The sequence below is a fragment of the Gorilla gorilla genome, chromosome 8 (assembly GCF_029281585.2).
Source record: "Gorilla gorilla gorilla isolate KB3781 chromosome 8, NHGRI_mGorGor1-v2.1_pri, whole genome shotgun sequence".
Lineage (NCBI taxonomy): Eukaryota > Metazoa > Chordata > Mammalia > Primates > Hominidae > Gorilla > Gorilla gorilla.
In genome coordinates this window covers 138,772,110-138,795,110 of record NC_073232.2, presented here as the reverse complement: position 1 = coordinate 138,795,110, position 23,001 = coordinate 138,772,110, and the positions used below count along the sequence as shown (strand labels likewise).

The following is a 23,001-nucleotide window of genomic DNA, read 5'->3' as shown; positions in this document are numbered from 1 at the left end:
GTTTTGCTCTCTGGACCTTGACTTCCATGATGCCAAGCAGCAGGGATCAACTGAATTAGAGTCTAAACCGGCAAATGTGGAGGACTCCAAAGGACCAAGGTAGGGAGGGGGCTTCTGGTAACCACCATTGCTGTTTCCTTTCAGGACTACTGACTAATCTCCCACATAAACCTGTGGCCCCAAGTTCCAGCCACCTCCAGAATTCTGTCTTTCCTCTCCATTGAGGATATGAGCCTGTATTCAGGGGTTCCTGGGCTTGGCGGAGGTGGTTATCAGACTAGATGATTCCCGTTGACACATCATTAGATAAATTAAGAATAGATGCCCAGCAGAGAAAACCAATTCATGACTCAGACCAATGCTTCCAGAACGTGTAACTCGTCATACACATCTAGTTTTCCTGCCCTTCCTGCCATCTCTGAGCATCAGGTGTGCAGTAAAAAGCCTTGGACAAGACATCTGAGTGTTATGAACCCAGTGCTCCGGCATCCTGGTGGCCCTTGAAAGAGAATTTACTGTCTATGTTTCAACAGACTGCTTGAATAATCGGGATCTTTTTCTATTTTTAGGAGACCCTGGCATCACAAAACACAAAAATGATTTCATCCATAGTCATCTCCCAGATGATTGATGAGAATAAGTCAAGAGAAAACAGGGCCTCCTTGCCCCTACCGTGTGCGATTGCTCAGTCTCGTGCACATCACGCCAAGCAGTCTCTGGCTAACCGCAGCGGAGTCAACATTCACAGAGCATTTGCGTTATTTCCGGGCAGATTAGGAATCCCAGCACCGTCAGATGAGCGAGGACCTGAGACAGAGCTTCCGCCCAAAGAGGAGAGACCCTGTGGGGGCCCCCGCAGAGGGTTTGCATCCATCACCATCACGGCCAGACGCGTGGGCCCCCCAGCCCGCACCCTGGTGTGGGGGACTGCTGGGGACTCTCTGTGCCCCAAGTGCAGGGCTGAGGACACACTGTTCCAGGCGCCCCCGGCTCTGGCCAATGGCGACCATCCAGGTCGGCATCAGAGATCTTTTGCCTGCACAGAGTTCTCCAGAAACAGCTCCGTGGTGCGGCTGAAGGTTCCCGAGGCCCACACTGGGTTGTGTGAGAGACGCAAGTGCTGGGTCAACCATGCAGATGACAAAGAGACCAGTTTTTCTCCAGACACCCCACTGTCAGGAAAGAGCCCGCTGGTGTTCAGTTCCTGTGTCCACCTCAGGGTGTCTCAGCAGTGTCCAAATTCAATCTATTACGTAGACAAGTCTCTCTCCGTCCCCATTGAGCCACCTCAAATTGCCAGCCCCAAAATGCACAGATCCGTCCTGTCACTCAACCTCAATTGTAGTTCCCACAGATTAACAGCAGATGGAGTAGATGGCCTAGTGAACAGAGAGCCAATAAGCGAAGCCCTGAAGCAGGAGCTCCTGGAGGGAGACCAGGACCTCGTAGGCCAGCGCTGGAACCCAGGTTTACAAGAAAGTCACTTGAAGGAAACCCCATCGTTGGGGCGGGTGCATTTGGGGACCGGCGCTTGTCCTTGGAGTGGTTCTTTTCCATTGGAAAACACAGAATTGGCAAATGTGGGAGCTAACCAAGTCACTGTAAGAAAAGGGGAAAAGGACCATACAACTCATTGTCATGCCAGCGGTCATGCCAATCAACTGTCCATTCACATTCCTGGCTGGAGTTACAGGGCAGGTGAGTGGTGCATCCATCTGCAGGAGGGTGACCTGTGTAAATGTCCTAGCAAGGTGGCTGTTGAGTGAATTTCTTATTCAAAACTTATTCTAAGAGGCATTTCTCAGTAGACTTGCAGTGATCTGCTCTGCTCATAGTTGACAACTGATAGCTCGGCATCAATGTCTGATTGGATAGATTTTTTTAGTTGAGACTTTTGTAGATTGTAAGAGGCCTTCTGTCAAATTCTTGTTCCCAATAGTTCCAGACCATATGTAATGAGAAGGAAATGAGGGCCTCCAAAGGAAGTTAATTTACAACATGCCCAAATTGCGTTCCAAAAGAGGGTGAGAAGAATGAAATGCCATTTGCCCCCAGATGTTTCATCTCTCTCGCCAAACATCTGCGTGTTTGGAAGTGTCCAGATTTCTGTACTTTCTACTTTTCAAGTTAGCCTCATCGATATAAAAGCTAGACTGCAAAGCTTCATAATGGAGCGTGTATGTGTGAATGTGTGTATGTCAACGTGTGCATGTGTGTGTGTATAATAATTATAGGACATTTTCTAAATTAGGCAAGTCAGGGACTCTCTGTGCCAAATAGTAGTAGCAGCAACAGCAGCAATTTTCTGTCCCCCTGGTTTTGTCTTCTGGGGCATCTTGGCCAGGATTTGTTGCTGTTTCTGCCATTTCCAGGGCCAGGAAGAATTCCCAAGATGGGCTGCCCTGAGGACTCTGCACCTTTCTTGGGAAATCAAAAGAGGAAAGCAGGCATTTTTTGGAAGAAAGAGGCCAGATTTCTTTCTTTCTCTGTGTAAACTTCTGATTTTCAACTTTGCTTTCTGCAAGAGGCTCTGGTTTATGAATTACTGACTTTCTATTTGGAAAAAAGTATTTAAAGATATTAGTATACAATTAAAATGCAGGATATGCATCATAATTTTACGGTACAACTTTTATTCATTAAAGCTTTATTAATAAAAATGACTGTAAAACATTTAAAGTTATAATGTGTATAGAAATGTTAAATGATGTAATTAATTTTAACGAGTGTGTATATATTGAATGCTCAGAGATTTTTAAGGCAATTTTGGCATGGCTTTCAGATTGATTAAACCATTGAAATGCATGTCTTACAGACTTATTACAAGAAGGACAACATAAGCAGCTATCAGTGTTCCAAAGATAAATCCCACTTTAGTGGTTAAAGAGATTGCTCAAGCTAAGCACTTCGTCTTCCTTATTGATGATGATTCCAGAAATACACCACTGCATTGTTGTATGTTACCCCAGTTAAAGCACATCCTCATTTTTAAACCACGTGTCATGGTGTGAAATAATAATTTGGATTTATAGTACTTTTCACCAAAGGCTCTTCATTAATAATGAGAGCCAGATCTCAAACACTCATACACTCATCTCAGAGGAGGGCAGCAAGAGTGTGGACACTTCCCCCAACTTACTTTTTGGCTTTGGTGGTGCAGAGAAGATTTTTGATTGTGATTTAGTGAAATGACTGCTCCTCTAAGGGATTATCTTAGGCAAATAGTACAAATTTATTCTACATCCTACAGGCCAACATCCCCCAGAAAAAGCACAGATCCCAAAGATTCACATGTGGAGCATTTCAGTAGCTTTAAGCCGTGAGGCTTCGTTCTACCATTTGAGGAAAGAGATAGTCACAGACACCAGGGGAGTCTTGAATACCTTTTTTACAATTTCAGTAGCTTTGGGGGTACAAGTGGTTCTTGGTTACATGGATGAATTTTACAGTGGTGAATTCTGAGATTTTAGGGCACCCGTCACCCAAGTAGTATATATTGCACTTAGTGTGTGTGGTGTGTGTGTATGGTTGTGTGGTGTGTGTGTATGGTTGTGTGATGTGTGTGTGGTGTGTGTGTGCATGTGTGTGGTGTGGGTGTGTGGTTGTGTGGTGTGTGTGTGTGGTGTGTGTGTGTGGTGTGTGCGTATGCGTGTGTGGTGTGTGTGTGGTGTATATGTGGTGTGTGTGTGTGTGTTTATCCCTAGGCCCACCTCTCACCCTCCCCTTTCTGAGTCTCTGAAGTCCATCATATCACTCTGTATGCCTTTGCGTACTCATAGCTTAGCTCCCACTTATGAGAACATACGGTTTTTGGCTTTCCACTGCTATGTTACTTCACTTAGAATCATAGCCTCCAGGTTCAACCAAGTTGCTGCAAAAGACATGATTTCATTCCTTCTAATGGCTTAGTAGTAGTCCATGGTGTATATATAGACCACATTTGGAAGAACTTTTTGTAGAGTTGCTGATCTATTATTTCTAGCTCAGTGAATGTGGAGGAGTGATACTCTCTGAACTCCTCATCTGGGTAACTAGAGCAGGGGGTAGATAGGGTGTTTTTCGAGGTCCCATCAAGCTTAAAAAATTTCAGCTCTATTTGCCCAAGGTGGACTCTGCAAAGAAAAGAGGCTCCGTGGGATTCTGGACCCCTCAGTTGCAAAGTCCAAAGCCACAGAGACCTGGGGTGTGCTGTGGGGCACTTGCCTCGGATGCCTACAAATGCACACCTTCACCTACACGTGCACCCCTGGCTGTGTGCTCCCTCACTCAGAAATAATTTCCAGTGGACTCTATTTCTTCTCAGGTGACAAGAAAGCACATCTGTCCATGCTGTAGAATTCTGGCCTGAAATTTACCAGCACAGCTCATTGACTCTAATGACCACGGGCTGTCCTTGCACAGCCTGCACAATGTGTGGAGGGTGAGCTTGCTGACCTTCAGATTCGACAAAACCTTTAGCCTTAATGCAAGAGCTTTCAGACTGCAGCAGTGCTCATTAAAACTCAGAGGAACTGTTTATATTTTCCTGTCTGAAACTGGAATCCTATCTGAGACATTCTTGACAGCCTCCTGTAGTTACACATGCTATTAGCAGTCTTCATACTTCATAGTTACTGAATCTGATTCTTTGTATCTGAAGGATTCCAAAATACCTCATGAGCAGGATCTTCTGTTGGCTGGCTTACTGACATTCAGCTGCTTGGTGGGTACAGCCTGGGCAATTCTACAAACAGAGGCAAAGCAATTTTAGTTCTAGTCATTAGGTCATTGGACAGAAAGTTCTACAAATTGTATTCATGAATGAGCCTCCAGGATATGCACCCAAAAGATAAGATGAGGAAAAATGAGACACAAGCACATCATGCAATTCAAATAGCTGTGTCTACTGAGACATAGCATTCCAACAGACGCGTGAGCACCTGCTCTCATCTCGGGCTGAATGTTAAGAAATTGGTTCTCTCTTTGCTCATCTCCTCAGTCCCTGTATGTTTTGTCTTTACATCTCTACTACTGGTAAGCATTTGGATAGCACCAAGTAGGTGGGCATTGGGCAAATCTTCGAATCTATCATAAAAAAATTTAATGCCCATTCTTGTCATCATCACCATCATCATCATCATCATCATCTTATTCATAACCACAACATATGTTGTAGAAGTCCTAGGCACCAGGCCCTGGGCTGCATCCATTATTTTGAATCATTCAACCATCTGTAAAGAGTATCATTATCTTTATTTTTCTCACAACACAAATGAGGCTTGAAGATTAAATGATTTGCCCAAGTCCACGTGGCCAATTGGTGCTACAGCTGTGTACTTGTCTCCTGCTGTTCCCGTCTCAGTGACAGCCCCAGGCAGGGCAATTAAGATGGTGGTGACTCAACGTCAGGCCCCACCTCCTCTGCCACTACCAAAGGTGGTATCTGAAGGCTGCTTATGAACATCTGGAGTAATACTGGTATTTGGTTGCCAGTTACCCCGGTAGACTATTAGGAGAGTGAACTGCAAGTTAATTTATGAAAAAATGTAATAAGCCATATCATTTTATGCTGTTAAAATGTATTGGCTCAGAAATCCTCCTCAGCCTGAAATCCAGTTCCTTGTGGTGGTCTGTGAAATATACAGTGTTGATCCAAATGGTTCCCACCTCACCGGATGTGCATGCCTGACTCACTATTGACTTAGACACATTTCTTACTGCCAATTTTATTGTGCATCTGTGGCTTAAATCTGAAGCTTTTTACCATTTCTGAGATATCCAAGTAGAGGGAGCAAAATCTTCTGATGATGGTAGATGCTACTGAAGAGGAGACTAGTGAATACGCTGTCCACGCCTATTTGCGTTCGTGTTCTATGGTGGGCCCATGTTGCAACTCCCTCAGTCAGTGCACAGGCTTTGGTGGCATTGGTCTGAGATGTCCTCGGTGGAGTTTAGCATCACTAGTGAATAAAGATGTGGATGACTGGAAGGCAGAAGTCCTTGCCAGGTCTCCAAATGAGCACTGTGCCTACTCGCACTTAGATGGTATGGTCTGCCACGTTAATAGCGAGTGAGGCTTATCTCACTTACACCACTCAAGGGCAGATAACAAACCATGTACACACAAGCCAAGCCTACCTGTAGGGGAGAAGCCTGCATAAGACTCCCACTCTCATCCCATGAGGACTTTTTTACTAGAGGGACCAGAAGATATTTTACAAATGTGATTTTTTTTCTTCAATGATCTAGAATTGGGATCAGCAAACTTTTCTTTTTCCCTTTTGTTTGTGAAGGGCCAGATTGAAAATATGTGTTTGGCTTTGCAGGCCATATGGTTTCTGTAGCAACTACTCAACTAGCAACAGTGTTCAGATACCACCTTTGATAGTGGCAGTGGAGATGGGGCCTGCCATTGAGTCACCACCATCTTAACTGCTCTGTCTGGGGCTGTCACTGAAAAGGGCACAGCAGGAGACAACTTGCTGTTGTAGTGCAAAATCAGCCATCAACAATGCATAAATAGATAAATGTGGCTGTTGCCAATAAAACTTTATTTACACTAACAAGCAGTGGGCCAGATTTGGCCTGCAGTCTGTAATTTACTGACTTCTGGTCTAGCATTCAAATAAATCCATCTGCCAAGGTAAACTTTACCCTGTTCCCCAGTATTACATGTTGGATTCTCTAGAAATCAGACTCTGAGGTGGAGATGAATGGGTAGGGCACTTACTGGGGAGTGTTCTGGGATACGGCATCCAGGAAGGGAAGCAGGACTGGGCAGAGGGAGAAAGCGTTCTGCGGTGCAGTCATAAGCAAGGCCTCTGCCAGCCACTTAGGGAACTCTGAATCTAGGATGGCCTTTCAAGGTTATTCTGAGTTGCCATAAGGGGGCTGGGCCCTTATATTCCCCAGGAAGATATGTAACCTTGGGTGAGGCAGCTCTCTTCAGTCAGCCAATTCCTCTAGGGTGGATCGCCGCCGAGGGCACTCTTCCTACAGGACTTCCAGCAGCTGGGGGAAGAAGCTCTTCTTTCCTGAAGGGAGATCTGAGCAGTGTAATACAGTGTCCATCACAGCTGGCCATTTTGCCATTCAGTCTGCGTTTTCCACTCTGTGACTCCATAATGCTCTGAAACAAGTCAAGGATCTTGCTAGGCTAGACCTGGGGCAGGGGATGGTGGTGAGCGCTATAGACCTTAGCACCTGTATGAGGAGGCTAGTGCAGAATTCCACTCTCTCACTCTTGATGTTTGTTCATTCAGCAAATATATATTGGAAAATTGTCCAGGAGTGGGGGCAGTGACTTGGAAAGGGTGGCAGGAGTGAAGGTATTGAGAAGTGGTCAGATTCTGGGGCTATGTGTTCAGAGTAAATCAACAAGGTTTGCCAATGGATCAGATGGTTTGGCAGTCCCACACTGACTCCAAGGGCCTGCAGGTGTGCCTAACCCCTCCAGGTTTTCTGGAGCCGCCTCTACCCTGCAGAGCTTCCACCACTAGACGCAAAGCTTTTCTGCTGCTGGCTGGTGGACATTCACACCACAACTACCCAGTTCTTCCTAATGAAGTGGGTGCATGGTTGAGAACCAGGTAAACAATCTTATGATGGTCTTTTCTTATCTTTAGGGAAGCCAGAAGAATTGAGCAGAATGAGTTTTTGTGTTTTGTTTCATCGTTAACAACAAGTAACCCAGAGAGTATTAGAATCAGCTGATGAATGGACAAGAACTCAGCCCCTGGTATTTAGGAGCAGCCCTATGGCAGGCATGAGCAAACCACCAGGAGGCCAAGTCCAGCCTGCTGCCTGTTTTTGTAAATAGTTGTATTGAAAATAGCCATGCCAATTTATTTATGCATTGTTCTGTGGCTGCTTTCATACTGCAACAGCAAAGTTGAGTAGTTGGGACAGAGACCTTATGGCTCATGAAGCCTAACATTTTTACTATCTGGGCCTTTTCTGAAGAAATGTGTGACCCCCCTGCTCCAGGGCAGACCCTCTGGGTGACTTTGGGCAGGTCACTTGCCTGCGAGGTCTCGGTTCTTTCCATCTGTGGAATAAGAGAGGTGGACAAGATCATCTTGTGAATTCTGCTCTCCTTGTTTGTTAATTTATACATTTTTGGGGCCTATGGTTTTCTGCAACAGGAGGTGTCAGGCAAGCCAGCTTCTCAGGTCGATTCTTAGAACGTGGTGAAGAAGCAATGCTCAGAGTCAAAGGGAAGAGCTGTCGGCCTCCTTGCATTGTTTACTCTTCACCTTTTCTGACCAATACCATCCCGTCTCGCTCTGACTCTCTTCCGGTCCCAGAAGAGCAGGTGCCCACTGCAATTCAACCTTGGCCTCCAGCTTGCCTGCCACCTTTCCCATCAGCAGCAAGAACAGGTGCTCCTGTGCTGGTGGTCATTGTGATTCAATGGGCAGGGCCCTGGCACCTCCTGCTGGCACCGAAACAGCCTCCCCTCACTCACTTGACATTGATCGTGTCAGCTGTGGTACCAGACACTGGGCTTTTCTCTGGTTCTGCGATGCTGACACATGACTCAGACCTGGTCTCCTTGCTATGCAGGTAGCAGCCTTTTAATATGATGCGTTTGCTATTTTGTAGAGGTCATTGTTATACTTGCACACTGCACATTCCTGGACGGCAGGATTCAACTGAGTCATTGGCATTGACCTCATCTTACCCAGTAGAGAGCCAGGGAGCAATGGCTCACAGAGTGGGTGCCCTGGACCTGTGGGCTGGGTGGAGGACAGGTTACGTTGATGACCCAACAAAGCCCATGCTTATGTCACGGCCCCTTAAGTGCTTGATGTGTTTCCTTCCTCAAACTACCTTTCCCCATCCCCATATTCAAAACCTCTCTGGCAAGGAAAGGGTGAGGAGCGATGAAAGACTCACCGCCAAGAGGTAGGTTGTGAAAAGTAAAGTGAAAACTAGAATCCCCACTTGGTTTGAAATTGAAGTGGAGGGTGGCGGGGGAAATGTCTCAAAATATTGTTTCCCTTTAGGAACTCGGTAAGAATAATCAAGTATTGTCAAGGAACAACTTTATTGTCCTTCATGTGGTCAAATGTAATGTTAAAGAAGAGAAAATATGTAAGCAATGTTGCAAAAATATTTTGAAGGTTTCTAAGAATGTTTTATTTATCTCTTGATAAGTCTTGATGAGATTGTGTCATTTTCCTCCTCATCATAAACACGGTTTCCAGATCATTCCCAAGAGTCCATATGGTATCTAAAGGTTGCTCATGTCAGCCATCCCAGTTAGCTTCGTGGAGAGAATGGCTTTGTTTTTTGTTTTTTCTCTGAGTAACTCTTTCAGTTACATGAATAGGGGGTGTCCCTACACTGTTTAGGAGAGAGTCATTATTAATGGGCCATTTACTCAGGTTTGCCAGGAATAGACGAAAAGAAATGGATTCAAAGCCTGAAGCAGGCTGACCAGGTAATGGGCTGATCTTTTAAATTAGGGATATTGCAGAGCAACTGTCTATACATGAGTAACAGTGGGTAACAGGGTAACCTAGAAGAAGCACCACGGGCTTGGGAATGGGGCCCATCTGAGGCTCCATTTATACTCCGCCAGTTGCTTGCTTGTCCTTTACAAGGTAATTTACGTAAAGAGTGCCAAGCAGTTGGGCTCATGGTGGGGACTCAAACCATTTTGTAATTATCATTAGTCTTCAGTATCATCCAAGCTGTCCACAGGAAGTGAATTTAGAAGGGATCTTGGAAAAAGGCAGTGGTAGTGGCATGATGAGTTCTGAAAGAAAAAGTATTCTATATACAGATGACCCTGGAAAATAGAGCAAAAAATGTGAGAAATTGATGATGTGTTTCATTCCTTTGACTTGGTGAGTTTTTCTCTTTTCCTAATAATCTTAAAGCAAAGTCCATATCTTTCTGTAAAATGTGATTTTCTTTTCATCAATAATAGCTAATTTTGGTGAACAAAGAAATAAAGATGGTAGAGCCAGCCCATTAATTCTTCTTAAACGATGTTGTCAAAGTAGTTTGTTGTTAAATGCACAAATATTTTTCATATTGCTATCAGATGTTCTTTTATTTCCCCTGCTAGGTCATAGCCCCATGAGGGCATTACTGCAAACAAAGTACTGCAGTCTATGTTTGGAGCGTTCTATTGACCTTAGGTGGCACAAGGGTTTTATCAGAGAGTGTGAAAAAGATGTTCGTAACCAGAGAGGTGCATCAGACATGGGTGGGGTACTTTTTCAAAACACACTCACTCCTGGCTTCAAGTGATCCACCCGTCTCGGCCTCCCAAAGTGCCGGGATTACAGGCGTGAGCCACTGCACCCAACCAAAACACACTCATCCAATGCTGCAGTGAACATGTCTCAGTCAGTGCCTCCCTGGTTAAGAGCTCTGTTTGGGGGATAAATTAGGATTAAATTAGGACACTGCAGAGCAACTGTCTATACATGAGTAACTGTGAGTGTCAGGGTAACCTAGCAGAAGCACCATGGGCTTGGGAATGAGGCCCATCTGAGAACATCTGATAGCAATATGAAAAATATTCCTGCATTTAACAACAAACTACTTTGACAACATAGTTTAAACAGGTCCATTCTATAGTGTATTTTCTCAGCTATTCATGGGTAATGGGGAGATTCTTCAACGTTAAGGTCCCTGTGAGGGCCTGAAGGGCAGGTGCACAGGACAGGTGTCCTCTTTGCAGGGAACACAACCTTTGTCACTTAAGATTAGAAGCTGTTCCTCAAATGCCTACTCTTGCCTAATCCAGTTCTTGAAATAAATGCCCTTGTAGGAACCGCAAAAGTCATACAGATGACAAGTATATAAACCGGTCCATTATATGGTTGTTGTCTATAGAATCGGAAGTTAAAGTTTTTCTTAACCATTTCCTCAGTTGAGTGAAACATTTGCATGCAAGGATCGCATCATGGCGGTCTCTTGCAGAACTACGCTGGTTTTCTGTGTGCTTTGGTGTGGTGCAGAGCCTGCACTGAGCCTGTGTCTCATTCATGTTATTAGACAATGCTATTTATGTGCGCCCCACAGGAAAAAAATCTAAATTCTTGCTTTTTTCCAGAGTCGTGCATCCTCTGAACAACTCTAGTTTTTCTTTCTCAGAGCATTTGACCCATGGGGCAACAAATGTGCACTTCGTTGTGTGTTAAAATTCAGAGTCAACCTTGAGGCCCAACTCTTGCAAATATGTGAGCTCTCACAGTGATATTTGGTGTGCAAACCTCACTCCTGGCTTTCTCCTACCTTTCCCATTTATAAATACGTAAGTTTAATGAAATAAAGGGAAATTTATGTAGTTTTACTTAAAATCTACTCAATCTTCAGGTGGGATGTGAAAGTCTTTGGTGTATATTCAGCAGATGAACGGCCCTGGTGTTTTAAGAAAATAGAGGCTTATCCATTTCTGTATATAGGTGGGTCATATTTAGGCATTTTTGATCTGATGGCCTCTGTAGGTAGTGAACAAATGACTTTGAGTTTCTCTGACATCCTCTCCTGAACCTTCATGAATATCCTTGTGCATGTAAGAGCACGTGGACCACTGCAGTTCTGAGATTAGAGCCAAAAAAGCTGTGAACAGTGGAGCATCAGACCCCAGCCAGCGGAGCTGGGGAGGGGTGGTCCATTGAATGTCACAGTATTGTACATTTGGAAGATATAGCATGCTAGACATCAGGGAGAATTTATGCTGATGGAATTCACTGTCAAAACCCTCATGAACTTTGTGGCCTCAAAGCCTACCATGGCTGTTGGCGCAGCTGGTAACTGGTTTCTTTCCAGGTCTAGCATCATTCACTGAAATGTTGCTTAGAAAGGAATTTAAATGGAATCAGTTTCTTCTTCATTTCATTTGATTTTCTAGTGCTTCATTTTTTCTTATTGAAAAAGCAAAACACAGCCAGGCATGGCTGCTCACTCCTGTAATCCCAGCACTTTGTGAGGCCGAGGTGGGCGGATCACCTGTGGTCAGAAGTTCGAGACCAGCCTGGACAACATGGCAAAACTCCTTCTCTACTGAAATACAAAAATTAGGCGTGGTGGCGGGCGCCTGTAATCCCAGCTACTTGAGAGACTTAGGCAGATGAATCGCATGAACCTGGGAGGCAGAGGTTGCAGTGAGCTGAGGTCATGCCACTGCACTCTAGCCTAGGCGACAGAGCGAGACCCTGTCTCAAAAAAAAAAAAAAAAAAAGTAAAACATGTTTATTATAAAACTTAAAATATAAATAAGCAAAAAGAGGAAAGTGGAAAATCAACCATAATCCTACTGCCCAGAGGGAACATCATGGTTAACATTTCAGTAGATTGTCCCACACGGATTACTTGGAATCTCTCATAAATGCAACAAACTTTTCTTTTTCTTTGTTTTGTTTCATTTCCTTTTTTTTTTCAACAAAAAAGGGGGATTATGCAAAAATACATACTGTTTTGGAAGGCTTACTTTTCTCAACAATGGATTTTGAAGTTCCAGTACCTGTTGAACGAACTTCCTGTTAATCATTTAATGGCTACGTGGGCTTCCATTGTATAGCTTTATTTAAACTGCTTTTAAAAAACCTTATTAAATAGACTATTTCCATTTTACATTTTTATAGCAGTGTGTTGATAAATGTCCTTAGAGAAAAATGTGAGCATTTTATATGATTTTCTGAAGCCACATTTCTAGAACTTCTGGTCAAAGAATAGGCACAAATTTAAGACTTTTTAATCTAGATTTCCAAATAACACTCCAAGTTGCACTATCTGTACATATATATCAGCTTTCTTAAACATGCACAAGTATTGGATATTGTCATTACAAAAAACTCCATGCCATTTTGATGTGTGAAAAATGATACTTATGATTTATTAATTTGCATCTTTTCAGAAAGATGTTGAACGTTCTCATATGTTTGTTGTACATCTGTATTTCATCTTTTGTAGGTCGCCTCTATGTTCTTCAGTTTTCTTCAGAGTTCTCATATTTTGCACTTGTATTTATGCTGAAAGTAACCTGTATTTTACTTTTTAGTGTTGTCTATGGTAATTTTAAAAACTTTGAATTTTGAAATAACTTTGGATTAACAAGAGTTACAGAGATAGTAGAAAGCATTCCCATACATACATCCTTCACTGAGCTTCCCCTTACATTTACATCTTACATAACCACAGTACATCTATCTGAGACAGAGTTTCTTGACCTGGGTGCTATTCACATTGTGGGCTGGATAAGTCTTCATTATGGGCGGCTGTCCTTTTCACTGAAGGATGCTTGGCAACATCCCTGGCCTCTACCATTAGATGCTGGTAGAGCCTCCCCTTCTCCCCCAGCACACAACCAAAAATGTCTCCAGGCACTGGCAAATGTTCCCCAGGGAGCAAAATTGGTCCCAAATGAGAACAATTGACTTATAAACTAAGCAATTAATATTGGCACACTACTGTTATCTAAACTACAGACTTTATTCAGATTCTATCAGTTTTTCTTCTAATGTCCTTTTTCTGTTCCAGGATCCGATCCAGGATGCCATCTTGCATTTAGGCATCATATCTGTTTCTAGTAATTTTTCACATTCAGATTTCTTCTTCATCTTTTCCCCTTTGTCTTTTCACAGACAGGCTTAGAAAGGACTTCTGCAACCTGCATACCTCTCTTGTACTTTTATTTAAATCTGTAGTCCTTCTGGATGTGTTTCCTGTACAGTGTAAGTTTGGAATCTGCTTTTGCTAAATGGTTTGCCAGTTGTCCACAGACCATGGATGAGATAATTTGTTATTTTTCTACTGGTTGGAAATGCCAGTCACACATTTAATTCTGGTTTATATCTTGTTTATGCAAGGATTTCCCTGACTTATACAATTGTTTCCTTCTAGAAATTCTCACGCAACTTGAATATTGTGTGAATCACAAAAGCTCCTCTGTTTCCGTCTGCGGATTTGAAGGATGAGGAATCTTTCAGATGCTCCTAAGTGTGAATGGTTAGCATTTCACGTACCTCATTACTGCAGGAGTTAGGGAGTGAGAGAATCCGGATGCCATCATACTTTTTCCAAATTTTAATTTTATATTTTAAAAAAGACCCGGTTCTGTACTCTGTTGTTTGTTTTTTTTCCTTTTACATTGGCTATTTGGAGACATAATATACTTATATTAAAGTGCACACATTTTATGTATATATCTATGTAACTAACCACAATTAGATATAGATGATTTCTATCACCTTAAAAAGGTTTAATCTTTTTGCATTCAATCTTCCTTCACCCCCAGTCCTGGGAAACCACTGATCTTTCTGTCACTATTCTAGAATCTATATAAATTGAAGCAAATTGAGCATACTCTTTTGTGTATGATTTCTTTCACTCAGGCTAATGCTTTTGAAATTCTTCCATGTCATTGCATGAATCTTTAATTTCTATCAGCAAAGTCTTGTAGTTTTCATTATAGAGATCATTTACATATTTTGCAAAATTTATCCTTACCTATTTTATATTCTGAATGCTAGTATAAATGACTGATACAGATTTTTAAAAATTTCATTTCCAGCTTTTCTGCTTACTTATGGAGATATATCATTTCTGTATGGGAACTGAATCCTGCAGCTTTTGCTAGATGCACTTAGTAGTGTTTTTGTAGATTCCTTAGGATTTTCTATGTAATAATATTATATAGGGACAATTTTTTTACATACTTTTTCCCATTTTGATGACTTCTATTTTATTCTTGCCTTATTGCTCTAGGTAAGGCTTTTCATACAATGTTGAGTACAAGTGATGGGAGGGAACATCCTCGCCTTTATCCTTTGTTAGCTGAGGGGATTTTCAAAAATAGAGATATATAGATTCTCTCTATATCTATTTAGAGAGAATTTACCAGGTTGAGGAAGCTTCCTTTTATGCCTAGTTTTTTCTTCTTTTTTTAAATGTTGATAAAATACACATAATATAAAGTTTACCATTTTAACAAGTTGTAAGCGTACAGTTCTGTGGCATTAAGTACATTCATATTGTTTTGCAACCATCATCACCACCCATCTCCAGAACTCTTTTCATCTTGTAAACTCCATATACCCATTAAACGCTATATACCCATTCCCTGGAAGCCACCACCCATATATCCATTAAACACTAACTCCCCATTAGACACTAACTTCCCATTAAACACTAACTCCCCATTAGACACTAACTTCCCATTAAACACTAACTCCCCATTAAACACTAACTCCCCATTCTCTGGAAGCCACGACCACTCTGCTTTCTGTCTGTGAATGTGACCGCTCTAGGTATGTCCTATAAGTGAAATCGTACAATATCTGTTCTTTTGTGATTGGCTTATTTTACTTAACGTCCTCAGGTTTCATTTATGCCGTTGCATGCATTAGAATTTCTTTCCTGTTAAGGTTGATATTCTAATTGTATTCTAACTGCATGTGTATATTCTAATTATATGTATATATAATATACATATAATTAGATAATTATATACATATATATTATATATATATGTATATATACACACACATAGATATGTGGCATATATTCCCCTCTTTAGCCTCCAATTGTATGCATGTGTATGTATTAAAGGGCTAATATTCTATGTATGTATATACCACATTTTGTTTACCCATTCATCTGTTGATGGACACTTGAGTTGCTACCACCTTTTGACTGGTATGAATAATGTTATTAATACGCCACACAAGGGAAATGCAAGTACATCTTTAAGTCCCTGCTTTCAATTCTTTGGGGTATATGCCCCAATGTGGAATTACTGGATCATATGAAAATTCTATTTTTGATATTTTGAGGAACTGTTATTCTGTTTTCCATAGTGGTGGTCCATTTTGCATCCCCACCAGCAATGCACAAGGTTTCTAATTTCTCCACATCTTCACCAACACTCGTCGTGCTCTGTTTTTTCAATTAATATCCATCCTGATAGGTGGGAAGTGTTATCTCATTGTGGTTTTGATTTGCAGTTTCCTAGTGATTTCCTAGTAATAACTGAACATCTTTCCATGTTTCTGTTGGTCATTTGTATATTTTCTTTGAAGCAACAATTATTCAAGTCCTTTGCCCATTTTTATTCAGGTTGTTTAGGGTGTTTTTAATCATTGTTGTTTCTATTCCTAATTTGAGAGCTTTTTTATGCATTGGTGTTGAATACTGACAAGTGCTTTTTATGCACCTGTAGAATAATAATGGGATTTTCTTTCTTCATTTTATAAATATGGGGAATTACATTGATTTTTTCATATGTTACATTAACTATTTCCAGGATAACTATTTGGTCATGATCCATTATACTTTTAAAAAATAAATACATTGCTGGATTCTATTTGCTAATATTTTGGGGGATTTTTTATTTATGTTTGTGAGGAATATTGATATGTTGTTTTCTTTTTAAAAATATTTTTGATTTTGGTATCGAAAAAAGGTTTATACAATGAACTGGGAAACATTCTCTCCTCCTCTGTTTCCGAAGGAGATTTTAGAGGATTGGAACTATTTCTTCTATAAGTGTTTGGTAGAAATCACCCATGAAGTCATCTGGCCTGAAGTTTTCTCTGTGGGAAAGGTTTTCATTATGAATTCAATTTTTTATTTGCTGTATGACTAGTCAGGTTTCTACTTCTTAAGTGTTTGGGCAATTGGTGTCTTTCAAGGAATTTGCCATCTCATTTATAAGTCTGTTTTGGCAATCTTCTGTGTCTTTCAACGGATTTGCCATTTTATCAAAGTTATTTAAATTATTGGCATAAAGTTCATAGTGTTTTTCTATTATCCTAAGATCTTCAGTGATGTCCTCTAATCTATTCCTGATAATGATAGTTTTGTCTTTTCTTTTGCCCTTATCAGTCCAGCTACAGGTTTGTCCATTTTATTGATTTTTTTCCCCAAATATCCAGGTTTTATTTTATTGATTTTCTCTATTGTTTGTCAATTTTCTTTTATACTGATTTCTGCTTTTAGCTTTCTTATTTCTATTTGTCTATCATTTTGTCCTGTATTTGTTCCTCTTATTTTTTGTAGCTTCTTAAAAAGCTTAGATCAAATGCTTATATCAAATATTTTCATACACTAATTTGAAGCTATAATTTCCTTCTAATTTTGGTATGTATTGTTTTCATTTTTATTCATCTCAAAATATTTTCTGCATATACTCATAAATATCCCCTTTGTTTTAATTATGTCTTCATCATGAACTTTAATATCCTTTAGGGCAAGATGCTGACTACTACATTTTTGCAAAACTTTGCTAGTTATTATCATACATTTGTAGAAAATTTAGGCCATTTACATTTATTTTGATAACTGATATGTGTTGATTTATTTCTACCCTATTATTTAGGTTTTTCTATTTGTCTTACCTCTTTTTCTTTTGATCTTTCCTTGTATCGAATTAATTTTTTTCTTATTCCACTTTTTGTCTGTGATAGTTGGGAGTTATACTCTTTATTTCTATTATTTTAGTGACCAGCTAAAAATTGTAACATGTGAACTCATCAAGGCCAAAATTTAATCAATATTTTTACTTATCTCTGGAGCAATTTAGAATCTTAGAATACTTTACTTCTCATCATCCCCTCAAACAGAGATACTACTGCTATTATATGTTTTAGTTGTGTCTTGTTTTGCTTTTTGATTCTCACAAATTGGACTTTCCTTTTATATTATACAATATTTAGATTTACCTTATGTTTACCCTTGCCTTTGCTTCTCTTTCCCTTGTGCACGCAGATCTTATCAATTTTTACCTTCCTAAAGCACATATTTTACTTGTTCCTTTTGGTGGTACATCAAAGTGGAGGGACTTTTGGTGGTAAATTATTTCCGATGGCTTGGGAGAAAGTGGAAATCCTAAAAACATCTTTGTTTTACTGTTTTCTTAAAAGAAAACTTTACAAGGTGCTAGTCTCTGTACCTTGTAACATAGACTAACATACTAAGGTATGTTGACAGTTATTTTCTGTTAGGTCCTTTGAAAATATCCTAGTGTCTTTGGCTTCCACTATTGCTACGGAGAAGGCAGCTATATGTCTAATTATTATACCTTCATACCTCTTCTGGCTGTTTTTGAGATCTTCCCTTTGTGCTTGGTGTTATGCTTCATTACAATGTATTTAAAGTGGATTTCTTTTTGGTTCTTTTAATGATGTGTTATCCTTCGTGAATCTGATGGATTTTGTCTTTATTCCTTCTGGAAATTTTGCAGCCATTTGTTTCCCCTCCTTTATTTCCTCTATTATCTCCTTCAGAATTCTGATTAGGTGTGTTTTATACTATGTCGTTCTTTCATTCTTTCTTTCTTTCTTTTTTTTTTTTTGACAGAGTTTTACTGTTGTTGCCCAGGCTGGAGTATAACAGCATATCTTGGCTCACTGCAACCTCTACCTCCCAGGTTCAGGTGATCCTCCTGCCTCAGCCTCCCAAGTAGCTGGGATTACAGGCACCTGCCACCACACCCAGCTACTTTTTTTGTATTTTTAGTAGAGATGGGGTTTCACCATGTTGGCCAGGCTGGTCCCGAACTCTTGACCTCAGGTGATCCACCCCCCCTTGGCCTCCCAAAGTCCTGGGATTACAGCCATAAGCCAGTGCTGCTGGCCTCATTCTATTTTTCTTCCTTCTAACCTGTCTTTCCCATTTTCACAGATTTCCCATTTTTGATTTCTTGACTTTCTATGATGCTTTCATTAAATTTTTTAGATTAATATTCTACTTCACTAATTCTAGTTTCACTTGTATCTAAAGTCATCTGAGTTTTAACTTCAATTAGCACATTTTTTGTTTATAAAAGTGCTTTCTAGCTCTTTTGAAATCACTCTGGTAATCTTTATAGTCTCATGCTCTTCATTCATAAATTAATTATTTTATGCCTTTAAACATATTAGTTTATATCCTGTATTTTTTATTTCTAAGATGAAAATACAGGACATAAACTAATATTTTTATGTATTTTTTTATCTGAGGCATATGTGTGTCTGCTTCTGCAGTTTGGTGTCTCTACTGACTTTTGCTTAAGTTGTTTCTTATATTATTAAGATTTCTGGTCCATATATATTGTTACTATGATCCTGAGCTCATGTTTATTGGGACTTTATCTGTGAAAATTTTCTGGGTTGAGAATAAGTTCCTTCAGATGGGCTTTCCATGCTTCTCTCAGCTGGGCTTACTTCTTGCTAAATTTCCAGCTTGTGGTTGTCCACAGTAAGCAGGTTGTGTGAACTTTTGGCCCCAAGTCTGAAAGGGGACTAGCTTATGATTATAAATTGAGTCTTTATGCAGGGATTTCCAGTCTGACTTCCTACATTCTCAGGTCCCATGTTTAGTCCCCTGGCCTCTATTTGACATTAAATTCAAAACTATAAGGGACCGAAAATCAGCAGTGGCCCCCAAGGCAGTTGGGTTTGTTCTCCAGTTTTCTTCTTGGTTTCCGAAGTATTTCCTTACATTCTTGCAAGCTGAGCCATATGTTTTTAAACATGTCTTTATACTTATTTCTAAGGTTTTTTTTTTTTGTTTTTTGTTTTTTTTTTTTTTTCTCGAGATGGAGTCTTGCTCTGTCCCCCAGGCTGGAGTGCAGTGGCGCGATCTCTCCTCACTGCAAGCTCCGCCTCCCGGGTTCATGCCATTCTCCTGCCTCAGCCTCCTGAGTAGCTGGGACTACAGGTGCCCACCACGACGCCTGGCTAATTTTTTGTATTTTTTTTTTTTTTAGTAGAGATAGGGTTTCACCATGTTAGACAGGATGGCCTCGATCTCCTGACCTCATGATCCGCCCGCCTCGGCCTCCCAAAGTGCTGGGATTACAGGCTTGAGCCACCACGCCCGGCCATTTCCAAGGTTTTTATTTGCTTCATAGCACAAGAATTTTTGTGATATCTAGTCTACCAAATGGCAGGAAATAAAAGATTTCCTAAATCTATTTTTCACACTAGAGTGTTAAGTTGGCCATCCATAAAAAAGTTAGGACTTTTTTGCTCTTTTAAAAAAATTAAATTCAAAGATGAGTTTAATCGTCATCATTGCATTGCTAGTTTTTCTATATAAAGATGGTATGCCTCTTCATTTAATAATGAACTTCATGAAGTCCATTTATACAAGTGGACTTATATGGGATGTCTTAGTCTATTAATGCTGCTATAACACAGTGCCATAGACATGATGGCTTATAAACGACAGAAATTTATTATTCACAGTTCTGAATAATAATGAAGTCTGAGATCCAGGTGCCAGCATGGTCGGGTTCTGGTGAAGGCCCACTTCCTATTGCAGACTGTTGAGGTTTTGTCGTGTCCTCACATTGTGGAAAGTGAGCTAGCTAGCTCACTGGCTGCTGCTTATAAAGTCACTAATCCAATTTATGAGGGCTCCACCCATATGACCTAATTACCTTCCAGAACCCTCCCTCCTAATAATATCACACTGAGATTAGGGCTTCACCATATGAATTTGGTACGAACATGAACTTCAGTCCATTGTACCATGTCTATTCTTGAAGATTCCTTTTTGCTTACATTGTTAGGCTTTTTCTAATATTGTCACAGTTCTTAATTAAGCCATGAATTAGAGTGACCTGTTTTCCTTGTTATTTAAAGTTATTTTCAAACATATGAAATAACTAATATTCAGATGATATGATGATATGAACTTTTAAACTATATTCCTAATGTTGGGTATTTAGCTTGATTCCTATTTTTTCACCATTATAAATAATTCTTAATATCTCTATGTGTAAAACTTTGACTATACCTATGTTTATGTTCTTAAGCTATATTCCTGGAACAGGAATTGTTAGGTAAATGATTTGAACATTTTTAAGGCTTTTGATTCTATGTTACTAATTGCCTTAAAAAGTATCGTGGTAATGTGCGCTGCCATTGGCAATGTAGGAGAGTTTCTGCCTCCCTCTAGTCTCTCTAGAATTGAGTATATATATCTCTACACTTTACTAATTTGATAGGTGAAAAATACGTTATTTTTGTCTAATATCAACTCACAAATAAAGCAGGACTTTTTCATATATTGGCCATGTATATTTCTTACTTAAGAAATGGTCTTGGTGTTAGGGTTTTTTTGGAGTTGTTAGTGTATTAACTCTTTTACGTCATTAGGGACCACAGTGGTTAACCTGTACTATTTGAGTCAGTGTATAGGGACCCCTAAATCCTTTTGAACTTGTGCTTTACATTTTTATTATTCTAACTTTTTTTTGTTTTTAGAGAATTGGGGTAGTTGTGACGACTCAAAATAATGATGAATCTAGAGGGAATTGGCGTATACATGAAGAGAACTGGGATGCAAAAATAACAGAGTTTAAAGTTTTATTAAGTATAGAAGGCATATGAATTACTGTGCTTTATGATACAGTGAAGAGAAGGATAACTTTCTCTGCCCCAAGATGCACACAGACAGGAGAGAGAAAGAGAGGAGAGAAGGTCTACCAGCAATGACATTTGCAAAATGAGTCAATATCAGGCTTATGGAATATCCAAAGCCTCTGTTGAGTCTACAGAGCAAGGTGGGGTCGGGGGGTTGATTTTCAATGAGTGGGGTAGGTAAGGACATCCCAGGGTGGAAGCAACACACAGCAGACACAGAAATGCAGAGCCTTGGAGAATGACAAACAGAACCCGTTCTTGGATCACCGTGAACTCGATGGGTGGCAAATAGAATATGGTATTGGAAGTTTAGGACCCAGCATGTGAGGCTATCCGCACCAAAGATTTCAGGCCTCACTCTGAGGCCTCTGAAGGGTTGCTCAGAGAGAAGTGACAATACCTGCATCTGGTTGATATGAAATCTATGCTTATAGAGCTAATGCTGAAGTCTTATTCTGAAGATGCAGTCCTCCTTTTTGAGGATTACCTTATAAGAATACATCTTACGATCTCAAATCACAAACAAAAGGAATGCATGTATTTTCAGACAATGTTGACTAGGCTAAAATATCACCGATCATTTCAAGCTCAGCTCGGTGCTTGCAAATGAGCTTTCTGCTTTTCTCCTGAGCATAGATCAAGTCAGCACACAAGGCATGGAGTCTAGGATTAGTAGAAAAAGGATTGAGAGAGGATTTTTCACATGATATAATTGGATGTGAATCCTTAATTACATTATAAAACTTAAAGCACAAAACTTGGAGTCCCTGCAGCTGAGTTGAATTAGTTTCTCAACCAAAAGAAATTAGAGTACAAGTCAAAAGACTAGCAAAGACCAGAATGCCAAGTATGAAACAGTGTATTTCACTTAGGCTCTACCTGCGAAGAATGAAATGCTCTTGGTTTGCCTTTGGCAAGTCCTTTTCTGTTCCTGCCTGGTTCAGAATCTGCTGGCCACAGGCTATCAACCTGGTTAGCTGTTTTGCTTTTATAAAGATTTATTTGTTAACAATTTCATGGAGACATAATTCACACACTATAACTGTCATGCACTGTGTTATTTTAGCCAGCAATATATTCTAGAAGGCATTTTTCTTTAGAAATGCATTGAATATCTGGGTGTTGTGTATTATTCAGCAAGAGTACCTAATGTCCCAAATGCAGATAACTTAAAATTAAGGGTCCCCCAAGCCTAACTCTTTAACTCCTTGTTCCTTAACTCCTTTTCCAGCAGAGAAATTTTCCCAAAACTTGGATTCTTTTTTCCTGCAAGGAAATGCACACTCCTCTTCTAACCTCAGAGAAAGCCTGATCATCTTGTTTTCCCTAATGACACACCAGAGCTTGGTGTCTGGTCTGCGTGGCCTGGGAAGCTGATCTGCTGCTTCCTTCCTGAAAATTGCCCTCACGTGGCTGGGCTGGTGGTCATGTCAGAAATGGAAAATGTGTAATTTTAATCCAGGGAAAAGTCATAAGGGCTACTACTAGCTAGTTAGGAAGTAAATGATCTCAGTGACAGTGCAATTGAGCTCTCAGCTTCTCCATTCCCACTCTTCTTCACACCTGGCTTTTGTCTAATTTCCTGCTCACCTGTGCTTCTGTGAAGGTAAGGTGCAGAGAGAGAAGGTGAAGTTGGAATTAGTCAAGT

The 23,001-nt window shown here is 40.4% G+C and overlaps 1 protein-coding gene across 8 annotated transcripts in view; it reads left to right on the top strand.

Moving 5' to 3' along the window:
* Window positions 1-23,001, top strand: part of C8H10orf90 (chromosome 8 C10orf90 homolog) — a 246,098-nt gene that overhangs the window by 165,056 nt on the left and 58,041 nt on the right. For 7 of the 8 annotated variants that reach the window (XM_055352075.2, XM_055352073.2, XM_031015708.3 and 4 more), the window contains one exon: window positions 570-1,698. In XM_055352075.2, coding sequence (XP_055208050.2) covers window positions 570-1,698 — 1,129 coding nt within the window. Of the gene's footprint in view, window positions 1-569; window positions 1,699-2,372; window positions 2,760-23,001 lie in introns of those variants that run through there. The other variant, XM_031015709.3, reaches the window with a different exon arrangement.